Below are 17,820 nucleotides of genomic sequence, written 5' to 3'. Positions count from 1 at the left end.
TGATGTCGAAATACTATTGGATAAACTGGCAGCACACCGTTTCACACAGACCAAAACAAAAACAGACATTCCGACACGGAACACACATTTCACAGTAGAATATCTGGCTGTAGCATTGTTTTTCTGAGAAACAAGTAGGTGAACTTAGCATGTTTCCTAATTATCTGCAAACATATTGGGGTATTTTTATGCTTTATTAAAGTAAAAATCTTACATAGAGCCCTTTTAAGTGCAGCAGAATTTTTTTTGTAACCTTGGCCAGATCTGTGCCTTGCCACAATTCTGTCTCTGAGCTCTTCAGGCAGTTCCTTTGACCTCATGATTCTCATTTGCTCTGACATGCACTGTGAGCTGTAAGGTCTTATATAGACAGGTGTGTGGCTTTCCTAATCAAGCCCAATCAGTATAATCAAACACAGCTGGACTCAAATGAAGGTGTAGAACCATCTCAAGGATGATCAGAAGAAATGAACAGCACCTGAGTTAAATATATGAGTGTCACAGCAAAGGGTCTGAATACCTAGGACCATGTGATATTTCAGTTTTTCTTTTTTAATAAATCTGCAAAAATGTCAACAATTCTGTGTTTATCTGTCAATATGGGGTGCTGTGTGTACATTACTGAGGAAAAAAATGAACTTAAATGATTTTAGCAAATGGCTGCAATATAACAGAGTGAAAAATTAAAGGGGGTCTGAATACTTTCCGTACCCACTGTGTATATATATATATATATATATATATATATATATATATATATATATATATATATATATATATATATATATATATATATATATATATATATATATATATATATATATAATTTTAATTAGGCCTTTTTTTGTGTGCATTGGGTGACATACATGCATATTCATGACTATAATTTTCTGTTTTGCTTTAAAGGGTTAGTTTACCCAAAAATGCAAATAATGTCATTTATTACTCACCCTCATGTCGTTCTACACCTGTAAGACCTTCGTTCATCTTCTGAACACCAATTAAGACATTGTTGATGAAATCCGATGGCTCAGTGAGGCCTCTATTGAGAGCAAAGCCATTCAAACTATCAAGGTCCATAAAAGTACTAAAAACATATTTGAAATAGTTAATGTGAGTTCAGTGGTTCTATCTTAATATTATAAAGCGACAAGAATACTTTTTTTGCACCAAAAAAAACAAAATAACTTTTCAACTATATCTATATGGGCCAATTTCAAAACACATTTCAAAACACATTTCAAATTCACATTTATTTGTCAGCCAAACTTTTGACAGCTCCAGGGGTTTTGTGAAAACCACAGACAGTCTGGTTAACAGAGGGTTGTTAATGGAACAGTTATTGTAAGGGTAGGTTTATCACTGAAAATGGCAAAATTACTCTTTCTACTCTTTTTAAACAGCATTATGGTAAAAATGAAACACTATGGCATTGGTAACAGTTTTCATACCTGTATATGACAGTGTTTTGCTTCAGGTGGATCTGACAGAATGGCAGTGTCTTTCAGTTTTTCCCCCCCATTTGGCTTAAAACAGTGTTCATGGTCATCCAGTTTGAAATTTTCTCACTGTATTTACAATTCTTTGCAGCCTTTAGCCACTGCCTATAACGTGCCAGACTAACAACTGGGAAATTAAAGTAACTCACTCCCATTAAAGGTTATTCTTTGAATTCTTGTACCCAGGAACAATTCAAGTTAAAACCATTATGACAAAAAGTTTGCTAAGAAGTATTTCCTAGTAAATCAAGGTATTTGACTCCGTTAAGCGTATTTATAGCAGACTGTGGGAGTGGCTTTGGAATGTCAACATGCCCAGTGCATTATGGATGTTGATGCTTTCCTACCTATTTGGCACAAAGGAAGACTTTTTTTGTTGTTGTTTTCTCTGGTCAGGTAGCACCAATTTCAACATTTTTTTTCATGTTTCTGTTGTATAAGCATCCATGTTTTATTATTATTATTGAAAGCCCATTTTGCCAGCGAAGTACCCCTTTAAAAGGTCACTGAAAATACTTTTGGGTGAACTAAACCTTTAAGGAGCAAGCAAAAGTGAAAATTCTGTCATTAATTACTCACCCTTGTGTTGTTCCAAACCCACAATACTTTCGTTCATCTTCAGAAAACAAATGAAGATCTTTTTGATGAAATCTGAGAGCTTTCTGTCCCTCCATAGACAGCTACACAACTACCACTTTGACGCTTCAAAAAGTTCATAAAGAGATTGTCAAAATAATCCATATGAATTGAGTGGTTTAGTCCAAATTTTCTGAAGAGACTTGATTGCTTTATATGATGAAAAGATTGAATTTAGGCTTTTATTCACAAACAACAACAAACAAATGGTTTTAAGACAATTATTTACAGTATATATTTTGCTGTAGTGGGTCAGTAGGAAATATCAGTTTACATTTCCAAACATTCCTTTTGCCATTTAATTGTAATAATCCTGTGAGATTTTTGAATGCACAAGGAGTCTGACAACAGCCGGTGCTCCACACCGAGATCTGATCTCACCATCATCGAGTCTGTCTGTGATTACATGAAGAAACAGAAAAAAATGAGACAGACTAAATCCAGAAGAACTATGGCCATGTCTCAAAGACGCTTAAAGAAATCTACCTGCAAAGCTACCTGAAAAAAAATATAAGTGTATCTGGACAAAAGCTGTTTTAAACGCAAAGGGTGGTCAGACCAAATATTGATTTGTTTTAGTAAATACAGGTTAATTGATAAATAATATATATTTTTGATTACATTATTTTTGAAAGCATCCTCACTTTACAGCTTTTTTACATAAGTGCCTAAAACTTATCACAGTACTGTAGCTTTGCAGGTTGGTTTCTTCAAGCGCCTTGGAGACATGGCCACAGTTCTTCTGGATTTAGTTTCTCTCAGTTTTTTCTGTTTCTTCATGTAATCACAGGCAGACTCAATGATGGTGAGATTTGTAAATTTATTTTATAAAGTTTATTTGTAAACTTGTGCTTAACCAAAATACCACACAAAAAATAAACTACAGTGTCTGTTTATGCATCCAACTATAAGGTGGGAGTTGTAAGTTGTCAAATACGAATAATATAATATTACAGTGCACAGCATAAATGAGTACACCCCCTCTGAACAAATACAAAAGATGTATTTTCTTTATGATCACTAATACAATTCATGGAAAGATGGCAAATTTAAAATGTTTTAAACTCCCTCACACATTCAGCACTCATACATCCCTATATAAGAGCTTTACTACCACTGAACTTTACTGTGGGAACCAGGCACTTCTCACTGTACTCCTCCTCTAGCAACACCATAACATTTTGGATGCTGTTAGATCCAAAATGATTGATTTGGTCTCATGAGACCAGAGTATGGATTCCCAGAATCTATATTTTGTAAATATGGGCTTTGGAAATTGCTAACTGACTTTATTGTGCTTTGGCTACAGTGGGTAGTTCTGGTGAGAACAACAGCCATGCATGTAATTTTTGCAGGCTGCATCTTACTCTGTGAGATAAACAGTCACTCTTTTCATAGCTTTTACTGGCTCTGAGACACTCGCTTGGTATTTTTCCTGCTCTTTGTCTAGCAAAAAAATCCCTCACCACTAAATGAAAGCTTAAAATGAAAGCCTGATTATTTCAGGGGCCTTGTCACAAGTCCATTGTTTTTGAATTTCTGTGTTACTTTTGCTACGTTTTCACACTTAAAACAATGATTTGGTAATCCTCTTGTACCACTGTCCTCTTTTGTGCTAAGAAATAAGTCTCCTGACAGTTCTCTCCCGGTTCCATTGTTGTCAGCATTAAGTCTGAGAATGATTCTGTGGGCTATATAACACTTCTAATGGTCAAGAAATTACTTCTCTTTAAATGTTTTGGTTCAACATACTTACCTGTTGACTTACACCAGAAACACAGACATGCTGGAACATTATATGAACCCTAACATGTCTTCTAAGTAATTGAGTAATTGCTGACTTTCATAAGTTTCAGAGGGGGTATACTCATTTATGCTGTGCACTGTATTTAAATTTTGAAAACTTGACTGCCTTACAGTTGAATGCTGAAACAAACAGCATTTTTTAAATGACCTTACCTTTAAAAAATACAATGAATGTAATGTATCATAATCATACTGTTTTTAATCCAGGTTTACTGTGCAATACATCATTAAAGAACAGAGCTGAGGTTCAGTTATATTTCAGTATTGACAAAAAGAATGAAGATGGGAACAATTAAAAAAACTTGTTTAAAATACTCTCTGTGGTTAGTTTTGAAAAAAGAAGTGATGTTGAGAAAAGGAGAAGCAGAGAACACTATGGCATACTAAAAGAGCTCTTTAAATGCTGTTTAACTAATATTCACGTCACTAAAAAAGTTACTCTGCAGTGGCTGAAAGAACTGTTTCAGATGCTTGTGAAAATGTTAATTGAATTTCAGTATTGAAGAAATGCTGCTTTGTGTTTCACAGGGGAGTTTACTGAGTTGTCATGTAAATAATGTTGCAAAAGCAAAATATCTTAAAGGATTAGCTCTCTTTCAAATAAAATGTTCCTGATAATTTACTCACGCCCATGTCATCCAAGATGTCCATGTCCTTCTTTCTTCAGTTGAAAAGAAATTAAGGTTTTTGATAAACATTCCAGGATTATTCTCCTTATAGTGGACTTCAATGGGACTTCACTGTTGAAGGTCAAAATGACAGTTTCAGTGCAGCTTCAAAGGGATTTAAATGATACCAGACGAGGAATAGGGTCTTATCTAGCGAAACGATCGGTCATTTTCATATTTTTGCTAAAAAATAAGGAAAAATAAGGAATAAAAACCAGTACATAGCTCATACAGTCAAAATGTGTACATTCACACAGCAGTGAAATATGATTTTCAGTCTTTTTTGCCTTACAAAATGCAGTTATCTTGTGCATAATTTAATTACGAAAGAAAATTACAGTCACTTTAAATAACCAAAGGGACTACCTGGAAATTACAGGAGAGAAAACCAAATTTTGAGAGTGAGTTCATTTGATATGTGCTATATGAATAGAACGCTGTGGACAGCTCATTCATCATGCCTTTGTTCCTGTCAAACTTCATACATTTATACTGTGATTATACAAAACTATTTATAACATGGCAGAAAATGGAAATATTTTGAGAGTTGGACAAAAGTGTTTGGGCAGTGGACGGCTGGTTATCTGATTATACAGACACTATCCGATCTACTTCTGTCTGCTGTAACAATATTTTACTTCTGTAATTTGATGGTTAGTTACAAAAGCTGAATTTGTGTAGCCAATGAAATTTGAGGATGGCATATTAAATTCATCAACTGGACTCTATATATTAACATATGACAATACTAAACTAAAGTACATAATAGGCTGTTTGCTTATCAAGATGTTGTTATACCTATATATTTAATTTTTTATTAGTATTCTTTTTCTCAGTATTAGATTTGAGTATATATTTATCTATATTTAGTATCTATATTTTGACTGATATGCCATAATTATGATTATTGTTCATTGTATACAACATGTATACATGCAAGCTCTGTGCAACTTTCCATTTCTGATGTCACACAGTCAGTCAGCATTTACATGTTTTCAAAAGGCTGTTAATTTTTTATTTGCTATGCTGTTTATCAAACAACAACAAATAAGTGTACGTGGTTCATCATTGCACATATGCGCTGTGAGAGAAATGCGCTTTCAGCTTGCCGTTCTCGCCCACCGGTAGGCCTATTTTCCTTACAAATGCTCTACGAAGGCATCATTTATGTTGTTTGGAGTGCTGTGGGCTTATATTTTTAAAAATATGAAACTCACTGACAGAAGGCTGCTTTCAATTTTCACTTGCACTTTGTGAAGGGCACTCGTGCAAGCTGTGTGTGACTCCGTTTAAGTTTAATTGTAGCCTACTTGCATCTCAAAATGCTTTTATGACACAAAATTAATGTAAACAGTCAGTTAGATGTCTTAAAGAATTAAACAGACAGGACAAAAACATCTTAGGCTACTATTTCAAAAGAGATCTGTGCATTGTTGTGAATGCAGCTTATTTGATCTTCCGCTGTCTATGATGACATCGAGTAGCTAATAATCAAACAACTGTAAAGCTGAGAAAGAGGAAAAATCCCTCAGATTTTGAATGAAAAACCGTTCAGTACACCCTAGACTTAATTACACAAATGTATAATATTCTAGTACTTAGTATGCCACAGAAGTTTTTTCACCTTGGGAGAATGCATATCTTAATTTTCATGTTGAAAAAATTCCCAACAATGCAGGGAATGAGGAAAGGGTAACATTTTCTGTTTCAAGTTTGTGTATTACATTACACAGTGTTGTGAGAATTCATGACAGCATTGATAAAACACAACTCCCTCACACATTCAGCAGTCATACATCCCTATATAAGAGCTTTACTACCACTGAACAAAGGCTCCACAGGCACTTCTCACTGTACTCCTCCTCTAGCAACACCACAACATTTTGGATGCTGTTAGATCCAAAATGATTGATTTGGTCTCATGAGACCAGAGTATGGATTCCCAGAATCTATATTTTGTAAATATGGGCTTTGGAAATGGCTAACTGACTTTATTGTGCTTTGGCTACAGTAGGTAGTTCTGGTGAGAACAACAACCATGCATGTCATTTCTGCAGGCTGCATCTTACTCTGTGAGATAAAACAGTCACTCTTTTCATAGATTTTGAATGGAAAACCCATTCAGATACTCTTAAATACTGAAATCACTATTTATTGCTTGTAATGTTTCATTGTTCCTCTTTATTGTTATTTATTAGACTACTTGATTTTGTTTTGAAGCTGTTTATAGCCTATATTTAAAAATCTTAACATACAATTGTATTAAACTAGTAATTATTTAAAATGTTCTTATAAATACATAGACTATGTATTAAAAAATAAATAAATAAGGTTACGAATCTAATTAATTAATAAGAAAAAAAGTGGATCAAGAATCGTTTTGGAATTGGATCGTGACTCCCAGAATCGGAATCGGATTGGATCATGAGGTGCCTAAAGATTCCCAGCCCTACTGTCAAGATGATTCATACTTAAAGGTGCCCTAGAATCAAAAATTGAACTTACCTTGGCATAGTTGAATAACAAGAGTTCAGTACATGGAAAAGACATACACTGAGTTTCAAACTCCATTGCTTCCTCCTTCTTATGTAAATCTCATTTGTTTAAAAGACCTCAGAAAAACAGGCGAATCTCAACATAACACAGACTGTTACGTAACAGTCGGGATCATTAATATGTACTCCCCCAGTATTTGCATATGCCAGCCCATGTTCAAGGCATTAGGCAAGGGCAGCCAGTATTAACGTCTGGATCTGTGCACAGCTGAATCATCAGACTAGGTAAGCAAGCAAGAACAATAGCGAAAAATGGCAGATGGAGCGATAATAACTGACATGATCCATGATAACATGATATTTTTAGTGATATTTGTAAATTGTATTTCTAAATGTTTCGTTAGCATGTTGCTAATGTACTGTTAAATGTGGTTAAAGTTAAAGCCTTAAACTCATTCAGAATCAAATGTAAACATCCAAATAAATACTATACTCACATGATCCGACGCATGATCCGAACATCTTGTAAAGATCCGTTTGAGCTGTGTGAACTTTGTAAATACACTGTATTATAGTCGAGAGCTCGGGGGGACAGGGATCGCGTGATTTAAAGGGGCCGCACGCTGAATCGGTGCATAGTTAATGCAAAATAGGCAGTTAAAAAAAATGAATTAAAAAAATCTATGGGATATTTTGAGCTGAAACTTCACAGACACATTCAGGGGACACCTTAGACTAATATTACATCTTGTAAAAACTGGTTCTAGGGCACCTTTAAAGTGAATGAGGTGTCGGTTTAAAATATCCAACTCCAAAACACCCAGAACTTAACTGTTTAAAAGGTGTTATGGATTGTTTTTATTAATGTAAAATGTTCCTTTAGTTTCACTTATATTGATAATAAAGTGTTTTTTTTTAACTGTCTGAAATGATCTGTTTTATGGGCCGGCTCATTTAAGAGTTGTCATACTCAGTAAACAGCCACTGTTATGGTTGTCATTGTATAGAGAAAAAAAAGTATCAGTGCCTTTGTGAGTGTTTTGAAAACATTATCCATATAAAACAGAAACAGTATATTTATGCTTAGAGATGTTTCTGTGGTCAGATCCAATGCAGTTGGTTGCTTCATCTTTCAACAAAATTTTCTTTCCAAACTCTCCATTATACCATGCATTTTTTTACTAAACAATCTGCAGTCAAATGTTCCAAACAAACATATAATCCTCTGACGTGATCCTAGATACCATTAAAAATAAACAATCCACTTGTTCCTGATACTGGCATCCTTCTAAAGGCTGTACAGAGACACAAACATGCTGTTTAAACCAGACACATCAAAACGAACATTCCTTTACTCTTCCATTTGTCCTGTTGCTGGGAGAAACTCAAGCATGTGAGTATGTCAGAAATTGAATGGGCATCTGTATACTATCAATGTAGACAGTGTTAGTGACAATAATGGGTTCTTTTTTACTTTTGCTGGTGTAGAGAGGTTTCAGCTGTTAAACAACAGTGAGCGGGACCAATGGTGTAAGGATGTCATGTATGGTTGACTCATGTATGGTCAGCCTCTAAATCTTGAACCTCTAGGGAATCACCTATTTAAAAAAAACAAAAAAACAAAAGCTTAACAGAGGAGAGTCTGCTGATAAAAAGAAAACGCAACAGAGCTTGTAATAAAATGAGAATCAACATTGGCTTTGCTTTTCGGAGATGGTGAGAATTGAGGGATTTTAAATGTAAAAGCGACATGTATATGCCGCTTTTATTACTCATCAGGTGAGTAAGGTATTTTATTGAACAGATAAATTGCCATATGTAGCTCTCTAATCTGCACAGTCACGCAGAGCTAAAGCACCACCAAAACAAAGTTCTTTCACAAATTGTATGCAGTTTTTTAACTGTTAGAGGGCCAAAAGTTACATAGTGTACCTTTTAATGAAAATATGATTGATGTCATGACCCTTTTAATGCAAAGAAAGTTATTCATAAACACAAATTGGGGTGTGGGATATCATGAACAATTAAAATGTCTCCATGATCTGCCTTTGAAGAGAGATTGTATTATCATGCTACAGTGCATTCTACAAGTTGCAGTTCTGGCAGCATATTGTACAACACCATGCACATCATGTTTAGCAACGCAGCGGTAGCGTTACACACCCATTGCATTTCTTTGCCATAAAGAAAGGTTATTATTTGAGTGTGTTTTAAGCCTCGCCAGTTAAGCTTTTTTTATTTGCACGCTGTTCTGACATAAGCTTTTCTAAGTGCATGCACCCAAAGCGTGCGCACACACTAAAAGCCTGTCATACAGCATGCCGTGCGAGTACCAAACTAAGTTCTCTTTCGCTTCTTATTGTGCTTGAATTTTGATCATATCCCCCACCCCTACTTTACCTTAAATGGTCTGTCAAACTTTTGAAAAATAATTGTGATAGGATCCAGATCCTGCCTGAATCAAATCGTGACATGATATTTTTGGCCATGTCGCCCACCCCTAAACACAAGTTTATTTTCCCTATAGGGTGTGTTCCCATATCTTTTCAACTGGTCTCAACCTTGTCATCCAATGCCATACGGTAGATTTCATGACCACTGAAGATCCCTGAGTCTCATCTTCTATGGAGCCTGACCAGGAGATTACTGTGTGGCTAACCAGTCTGCACCTGCCCCAATATGCCTCCAGCTTTGCCCAGGCTGGCTACTGTTGCCTTAAGGACCTCAGGAGCCTAACTGAGGAGAAGCTTCTCGAAGTGGACCATATTCCCACAGGTCACCGACGGAGGATCTTAAGCAGCCTGGAGACCCTGATGGTGGAAGTGGATGGAAGTTCTATGAAAGTACCAGTGAGGAGAAAGCCGATCCCAAGGCCTAGACAAGTGTTTCCCAAGGATAAGCAGAGAGAAACATCATCTCAGCATCCTCAGGGCAGTAAGATCCAGATGACAAGCCAAACCGTTCCTGCAAGGACTATTGCTGACTCAGAGCGAGTTTCCTCCAGCTCTAGCTCCGCCTCTGAGCATGGCAGCAGTGAATCACTGGAGAACTTTTCAGAAGAACCTATTCCAGATGAGAATGATGACCTTCCCTCAGAATTAGCTTCTGTAGGGTTTCAAGGAGAAATGGTTGAAAATGAAATATATGAGAAGTGCTCCTTTGTTAGTGAACCCTCCAGGCCAAGGTCCTCCCGCTCCTATAAGCTACGACACAGACCTGTACCAGAGATCCCTGAACATCCCTTCAAACCTCTTTATGACTGGTGAGTAAATATACAAATTAATATTTTTAAATATATATATATTTTTGATGTCTTTCTTTAGATAGTATAGCTGGAGAAAGGACAGGAAACAAAGTGGGAGAGAAAGGGCATGGGGTCAGGAAAGGAGCATGAGCCAGGACTCGAATTCAAATTTTTTACCCAAATTTTTACCAAATCTTTTCATTTTGCTGAACAACCGAAACTGAAAATAACATTTCTGTAATTACATCTGGAAATCCTGCCAGTTTGACAATTGACAGTCAAAGCATGGCATCATAAAAGCGCTGTTTTGGTCTATGATTACAATTCTCTAAAATTGCAGCCTAAAATTAATTATTTTTACTGTTTCGGTTGAATAATTTTGGTTGCCAAAAATTCAGTGCATCGCTATTTGTGATTACTCATTAGGATCTTACTTAAAATGAAACTGAATGTCATTTTGGGTTTGACTTAATACTGTCAGTACACAAACATTAAAGGAATTATGTTTATATACTTTTTTTTGTAATACTATTTTGTATATACTAATTAGCCTTAGCAAAACAACAGATTGGCCATTTTATTCCAAAAATGTTTTTAAAAAAAATTACATTATCAGCATTTTCACTAATGCTATTGGCATGTGTTCAAAAAGACACTGTGGTCTATATGTTCATGATTTCCAAAAACAACTTAGAACTCATGTTTCACAGGTATATAAACTGCTGGACATTGCTGGTAGATAAATTAAAGTGCCCAAAGTTGAAGAAACAATTTAGTACTTCTCCCAAGGGATCTGTTTCCTTAAGTGATCAGTGCATGGGAATACTGTGGAGTCTTCATTTGAGTGTCACAGAATGGGACTGTAAAATGTTGTGTGGGTTTTCTATCCATTCATTCGAATAGTAACAAAAACATTGACACATTTATCCTCTCAAATGTGTGTGCAGGAATGAGGCAGCACACAACAACACTGACCATCTCACAAGGTCTGAGGGACCTGTCTGCCCCACAAGCAGTCAAGAAGGTACACTATGCATCACTTTATTTCAGTTTTAGAGGTTTATATCTTTTTTTCTTATTCGTAATTGAGTCATTGAGCCATTTTTTACCCTGTTAAAATAAAAGGGATTTCAAATATTCATTGCGAAAGTGACAAAGCCAGTGCTGCAGTCTCTCAATGGAATTTCCTCTTATCTCCTTATGCATGTATGTGGAGAAGCCTAGTTTGCCAAACCTACAGCATCTTGCTTTTGTGGGTCTCTTTGAAACCGCCTTTGGCTTTGAAATGTTCCATTGTGTCCCCTTTCTGAACATGTTGCAGTGTTTGTAACTGCAGTGAGAAAGGTACTTTTAGTGTCCTAGAGGAATAGCTTGGAAATTGTTTGCATGAGACTGTGTGTATGTGTGTGTGTGTAGTTGAGAATTGGAAGTTATACTGAAGTCAGAAACCAGACTTGGGTATAAAAGTGGTTTAATAATGCTTATATCTACAACATCTACAACCTAATTCTGTTTTTACTCTCTGGAGAGATAATGTAATGGAAAGGTAGATGAAGTTTTAGAGGAAAAGTTTTAGGTACTCCAACTAAAAAGTGTTGAGTGGGAACAAGGGAATTAGTTTGCAACAGAGGAGAATATGCTGAGAAAAAAAATCAATGTTTAATCAATGGTTTAATAATATTTTAACACCTTCATGTTAAGGATGACAGCATATAAGGTGGCAAAAAATGACTGTGATATCCCATGTTAATTTACAAATGCTCAGTGAGCAATTTACACTGTTTTCCTGAAACGGGTTCTTGTAGAAGACCGATAAAACAGGGGAGAGAGAGAGAGAGAGAGAGAGAAAGAGAGTGAGCGAGAGTATCATCTGTAGTTAGAAGGTCAACACTTGATAATGATAAACGATGGTGCTGATCTGAAATGACATCTCTGCTACTGGGTTAAGATGTGATACAATACAGTACAGTTCTATCATAGATAACATAACTGCGTCTAGATCAAACACCCTACAGTAGGGTCTTATCTTGCGGGGGGCCCTGTCTATTAGCTATATATCTATGTGTGTGTCCGTCCAGAGGGAACAGTCTGGAATTCATGCTGCCCCTTACTGTCTCCGCAGAGATATGGTGGTCATTTGTCACCTTGACAACCAGTCACCCAAGCTGCTCCCTCTTTGGTACATTTTCCAAGCTGGCTGCACTAAAGGACATTGTGTGGGATCTCATTTTATGCTTGTTCTTTTTTTTCCTCATGCCTCGTTCTTTCTTTGTCTTACATTCTCCTTTGCCCTACTCACAGACTCAAACCACCAAAACCACTACCTGCTTTGTCAAAATTACTCTTTCCTGTTGTGTTAATTACAGCATCTCATCCAAAGACCTTGTCCCCCATTGCCCCATACGGAGAGCTTTTTCTGTACAATTCAACAGAAAATGAAACGGTAAGTGAATGCCAAAAATATCTATCCTGGAATTTGTTGTGCTAAAATGAATGACATATTATCAGTGGTAAAATCACATGATCTAATGACCTCACTTGTAGAGCATATTCCTATTCTTAAAGGATTAGTTCACTTTCAAATGAAAATTACCCCAAGCTTTACTCACCCTCAAGCCATCCTAGGTGTATATGACTTTCTTCTTTCAGATGAGCACAATCGGCATTATATTAATAAATATCCTGCCACATCTAACAGTCCGCCTTCCGCATTCAAGTTAGGAAAAAAACGTAACTGACATTGTGTCAGTTAAGCTTTTCTCATGGTTCAAAACGTCAGTTAAGCTTTCTTCCTAAGTTGAATATGGATGGCGGTCTGGCGGAAGCTAGAAAATTGACTTAATGACTTGTTAAATATGGATATTTTTCTTACACAAACACATTTTTATTTGAAAATGTACTAATCCTTTAACACTAGGCATTTTCACACCTGTCTAGTTTGGAGGATTTGTTTTCAAAACCTGGTGCATTTTCTACATTAGTTCAGTTCGTTTAGGCATATGTGAATATGGCAATCACTCGGATCCACATCTAAATAATCAGTCTGAGGTCGGCTGTGGCCTCGGCCTGATAGAAAAAAAACTCTTTCTTGGTTTGCATGTGACGAAAAAGCAATCTTACCTAAAGGACCAAGCAACCAAACTGTTTTGTTATTCATAATGGGAAATGTTACATTAAAAGCTGCTGTATCTAATTTTATATGTGAGCAACATTACTTTTTGTAGTTGAAAACCAAAAAGCACCTCTTCATCCTACAATGTCACTGCTCTACAAAATGAGTGCATTGCAAAAATGCTATAGATATTTATAGATATTTAACACATTTTGGTACACTTCGAAGTGTTGCTCTGTGAAAGCTAAACAAACAGTGGATACAATGCAAGCAACATAACAATTTAAGTCCCTATTATGGTCTACAAGTCTGAAAATGCCATAAGACGTGCATAAAAGGGGGTGCATGGTATTTTAAAACATAATTTAGAAAATAGGCTTGCTTTTACTTAAAGTTAATAGAAGTGTCTTGCAGTGTTGTAGAGTTTCATTTTGCTTCTTTTTTTCTTTTTTTTTTAGGATTTGGGCAAAGATGTAATGTCCAATCAAGGAGTAAAAGAGAACCTGGAAGAGCAGACATTGAGGTAAGTGTTGTTGAACCTCAGTCTCCTTTAGCTTGGACTTTAACAATTCTAAAATAAACATTTATGTGAAGTCTATTCTTAAAGGGATAGTTCACACAGTAATGAAAATTCTGTTATCATTAACTAACCTTCATGTTGTTCCAAACTTGTATGACCTGTATGTTTGGAATAACGTTGTTAGCCTGTTTGACTTCTTGAGTAAGTAAGTAAAAGTAAGCAAGTAGTCTTAACAAATTTATGCTCAGTGGGATGGTGATTCTTCTCCTTCTTTTTTTTTTAATTTTTATTTTTTTAGAAACAAGCTGACTCAAACCAAAGAAAAATCACACAATAACAAGCAAGCCCTTTCCAAGCAACATGTTGATGATGATGATGATGATTACTCCATTGTCCAAGCGTCTTCTAATCATCCTACACCTCCTGCTGTTCTCTTGAGCACTGGACCATCAGCTGTAGCCCAGCCACAAACAGATGTGAATGACATATACAGTATGGCACTGGATGACCTACCTCCTCAAATAGAAGTTTCCATTTCTCCCTACGCCTGCTTCTATGGGATCCGTAACTCTGCCGCCAAAGCAGGCTGGCTGGACAAACTCTCCCCTCAAGGGTAAGGACCATGCAGGCCTCTGTTTGATGCTTTGCGCTCTTTGTTTGTCTCTTTTCTTTTAGGATTATTCTTGAGAATACTTCAAATTCAGTGAACTGCGAACAGGTGCGCGTGCCAGAAGGGAGTGCGAGTGCGAGTGCATATAAATATTAACGTGAAGGGCCTTGCATCACCAGTGCAAGACCACCATCAGAAGGTGAAAGCATGCCTGGCCTCGGCGATTTACCTGACTGAATTTGGTGAGAGATGGTTTCAGGCCCGGATTGGCTTATCGGGAGCACCGGAAGAATTCCCGGTGGGCCGGTCTGTTTATTTGGCCGCGAGGGCCGGTGTTGTCATGGCACTCGGTTGAAATATGGATGCTCTAGAAACTGTGGACGCGGCCAAATGTACTAAGCTGAGTAGCCAAACTTTTTCCTAAAAAAACATTCAGTGACGGATTTAGGCCTGGACGGCCCAGGGCGGCACGGGGCACCCGTAAAATGTGATTTTGTAACATTTAACTTTTTTTTTAAACAAACGTAATAGCCTTCTTTAATATTTTACTGTAAAGTTGTGCAATTTTGTAAGATTTATGGTATTTTGTTTTATTTATTTGCCCCAATTTATAATAATATTTGTAATAATTTAAGTATATACATTTATATAAAATAGGAAAATTTTATGTTAAATTCACTTTAATAAAGATCTTCATTTCTAAATTTCATTCATAGTGATAGACATGAAAAATGTGCCTGGGTTTAGTGGACGATTACTGCCATCTACTGGAAACCAAACACTTAATTAAATTAAAATTAAAATAACATGAATTTTTAACTACACCCACTAGATGGTCAGATAATTAATCAATGGTTCACATTATAAAATCATAACTATAAAAATAACTATATCAAATTTTAGCATTTTTTTATACTATCATTTGTACTATCATGGGTATTTGAAGATATTTTTGAAAAATACAATTATTTACAAGGTTGTAGAGAACAGTGCACTATTGCAGACTTATATACTGAGGTTTTAATTACATTATTTTAATATAGTCAGTCGTGAATTAAAGTGGGCCGGTCTAAGGCATGAAACTGCAGGGCTGAAAATGAGTCCCAATCCAGCCCTAGATGGTTTCAATAATTTTAATATTTTCTGGTATATCTAAGTTAAGTTACAAAGGAGCTCTGTTGACATAGACTTAGCTAATGTTAGCTACAGCTTGATGAATTGAGTCATTGAAGACAGCAGGAGAGAACGCAACGTTAGCCAGCTAGCTAATGCTCTGGTGGAAAATTATTAGCTAACACCACCGTTTTTGAGGAGGTAGATTTTGAGGTGAGGGGACTGACAAGGCAGAAGGTAAAGTGGTCCACCGTTCTATCAATAAGCAGACCCACCTGCCTACCTGTACACAATTTGCGTAGCGGATACGCATTTTGACTTCAAAGTACGCTGGTACGATTTGCCACTCTAAACTACGCAAAAACCTGGAGACACCTCTGTGCACACGCAGTCCTCAAATCAAGCAACAGCAAAAGAAGAAGAGTTCAACCAATCATAGCGCTAGGTTCTTTCCCCAAATAGCAACTGGGGATGATTGACAGATGCGTAAAGCCTATCATTAAAAAGAGACTGAAAATCGACACCAATAAAGATTCCCTCGATCCCTCGACTACTTACAGTAGTAAGGAGGCCATGATAATTTTTGACTCATGGCTGAAGTTAAGTTTCTCCAGCTCTCCCCAGGTTGGCAAAAAAAGCATCTCAAAATGCATCAGATTGATGCTTTAAAATATGGAATATTTAAATTTTTCTTCTGGGGGACCATGCCCCCAGACCCCCCTAGAGGGGTAATATCCTCCTCACCTTTTCCACCCCTGGCCCATTTTCATGCCTTATAAAATTAAAAGAAATATCTGAACATCCTCCATAACGTGCTCATTATTTACATCTCATATCATCAGTAAACCGTTGCGTTACCAAGGCAATGACTGATGCTTTTGTATTACATTCCAAAGAGCGGCTGTTATCAGCCCCACAGTGGAAAATGAAACCGTAACCGTACCAGCTGGCCCGGATCGGCACGAAATGGAACGGTTATGCAATAAGAAGCCACACAACTGGGGGAAGCTGTATTCCACACCGTGTGAGCTGACTATGAAGTGCCCAATGTTTGGCTGTTAACTGCTGAAAACTGTTTGGAATCCACCATAGAGTCCCATAACACAGCACACATTTCACATTTAACAACATTGATTGCTAAAAGCTCAGCAATGTGAGCAGTAATGTGTTCCCTCTGATCACATGACCTGATGCGTGATATTTCATTTGTTCAAATTCAAAGAATCAAATTATGTTGGATTGTTGATATATCTTGATCAACTTAACATTACATGTTGAGTCAATTAACACTTAATCATTGTGGACTGTTTTTGCAAAATGGCCTTCTAAAATGAATGAAAATTTGTCATTAATATATACATGATCACATGTCTGGTGTGAAGCAGTGTCTGGTTTCTGGTACACATACACACGTGTAGGGTTGTAACGGTATGAGATTTCCACGGTATGATAACCGTCTAAGTAAATATCACGGTTTCACGGTATACGTATTAAAAAAATCAATTTTTATTTATATCATCAATTAAAATGACCAATAAATTAATTAAAATGTTTGTTTTCTCAATTCAGATTTCAATAATCAAAAACAATCAAACACATTTAATAAATGATTATGGATTAGAACATGAACAACTTTTATTAATAATTAAAATTCAGAAATTCTGCCTTGACTAATTCTTCTGGCTTTTATTTTTTTAATACAAATATCAAATTGATGAAAATTAAATTAACTTTTTTATTATTATTTTGAGAAGTACATTCTATTTAACAATCATAATAAATTTCAGTCAATTTCTTCGAGTTAAAAAGCGGTCTTTTATTTTGACGGGATGTAGTGAAGAGCTTTGAGTTTCAGTGTATTTGACAATGGTTTTTCTCAAATAAAATGATGAAATGCTCATTAAGCGCTATCTCAGAGCAACCTTGGATATGTTTGTGTTCATGTTCTCTGATAACGAGACGGAAAACACTGAAAAAACAATAAGAGCGTCGCACATACTTGAGTATGTAGTACAGGAAACGGCGCAGCTCATTCACAGACTGACACGCAAAACAAACAGATTTATACAGCCGTCTTTTTGCGCTTTAATATTCACAGACCCCGACTAGACCATGTC

At 36.3% G+C, this 17,820-nt stretch overlaps 1 protein-coding gene across 6 annotated transcripts in view; it reads left to right on the top strand.

The window, feature by feature from the left end:
* Window positions 1–17,820, top strand: part of arap2 (ArfGAP with RhoGAP domain, ankyrin repeat and PH domain 2) — a 121,662-nt gene that overhangs the window by 11,618 nt on the left and 92,224 nt on the right. For 5 of the 6 annotated variants that reach the window (XR_010896501.1, XR_010896503.1, XR_010896504.1 and 2 more), the window contains exons 2-6: window positions 9,632–10,366; window positions 11,296–11,372; window positions 12,715–12,791; window positions 13,919–13,983; window positions 14,279–14,593. Coding sequence is in view for 2 of the 6 variants with exons in the window: in XM_067401886.1 (XP_067257987.1) it covers window positions 9,729–10,366; window positions 11,296–11,372; window positions 12,715–12,791; window positions 13,919–13,983; window positions 14,279–14,593 (1,172 nt within the window). In the remaining 4 variants the exon portion in view is untranslated. The remainder of the gene's footprint in view (window positions 1–9,631; window positions 10,367–11,295; window positions 11,373–12,714; window positions 12,792–13,918; window positions 13,984–14,278; window positions 14,594–17,820) is intronic. The other variant, XR_010896505.1, reaches the window with a different exon arrangement.

This window comes from Chanodichthys erythropterus, chromosome 11, assembly GCF_024489055.1.
Source record: "Chanodichthys erythropterus isolate Z2021 chromosome 11, ASM2448905v1, whole genome shotgun sequence".
NCBI classification, from domain to species: domain Eukaryota; kingdom Metazoa; phylum Chordata; class Actinopteri; order Cypriniformes; family Xenocyprididae; genus Chanodichthys; species Chanodichthys erythropterus.
Note: the sequence above shows the minus strand (reverse complement) of the source record. Positions and strands in the feature narration are given on the sequence as shown.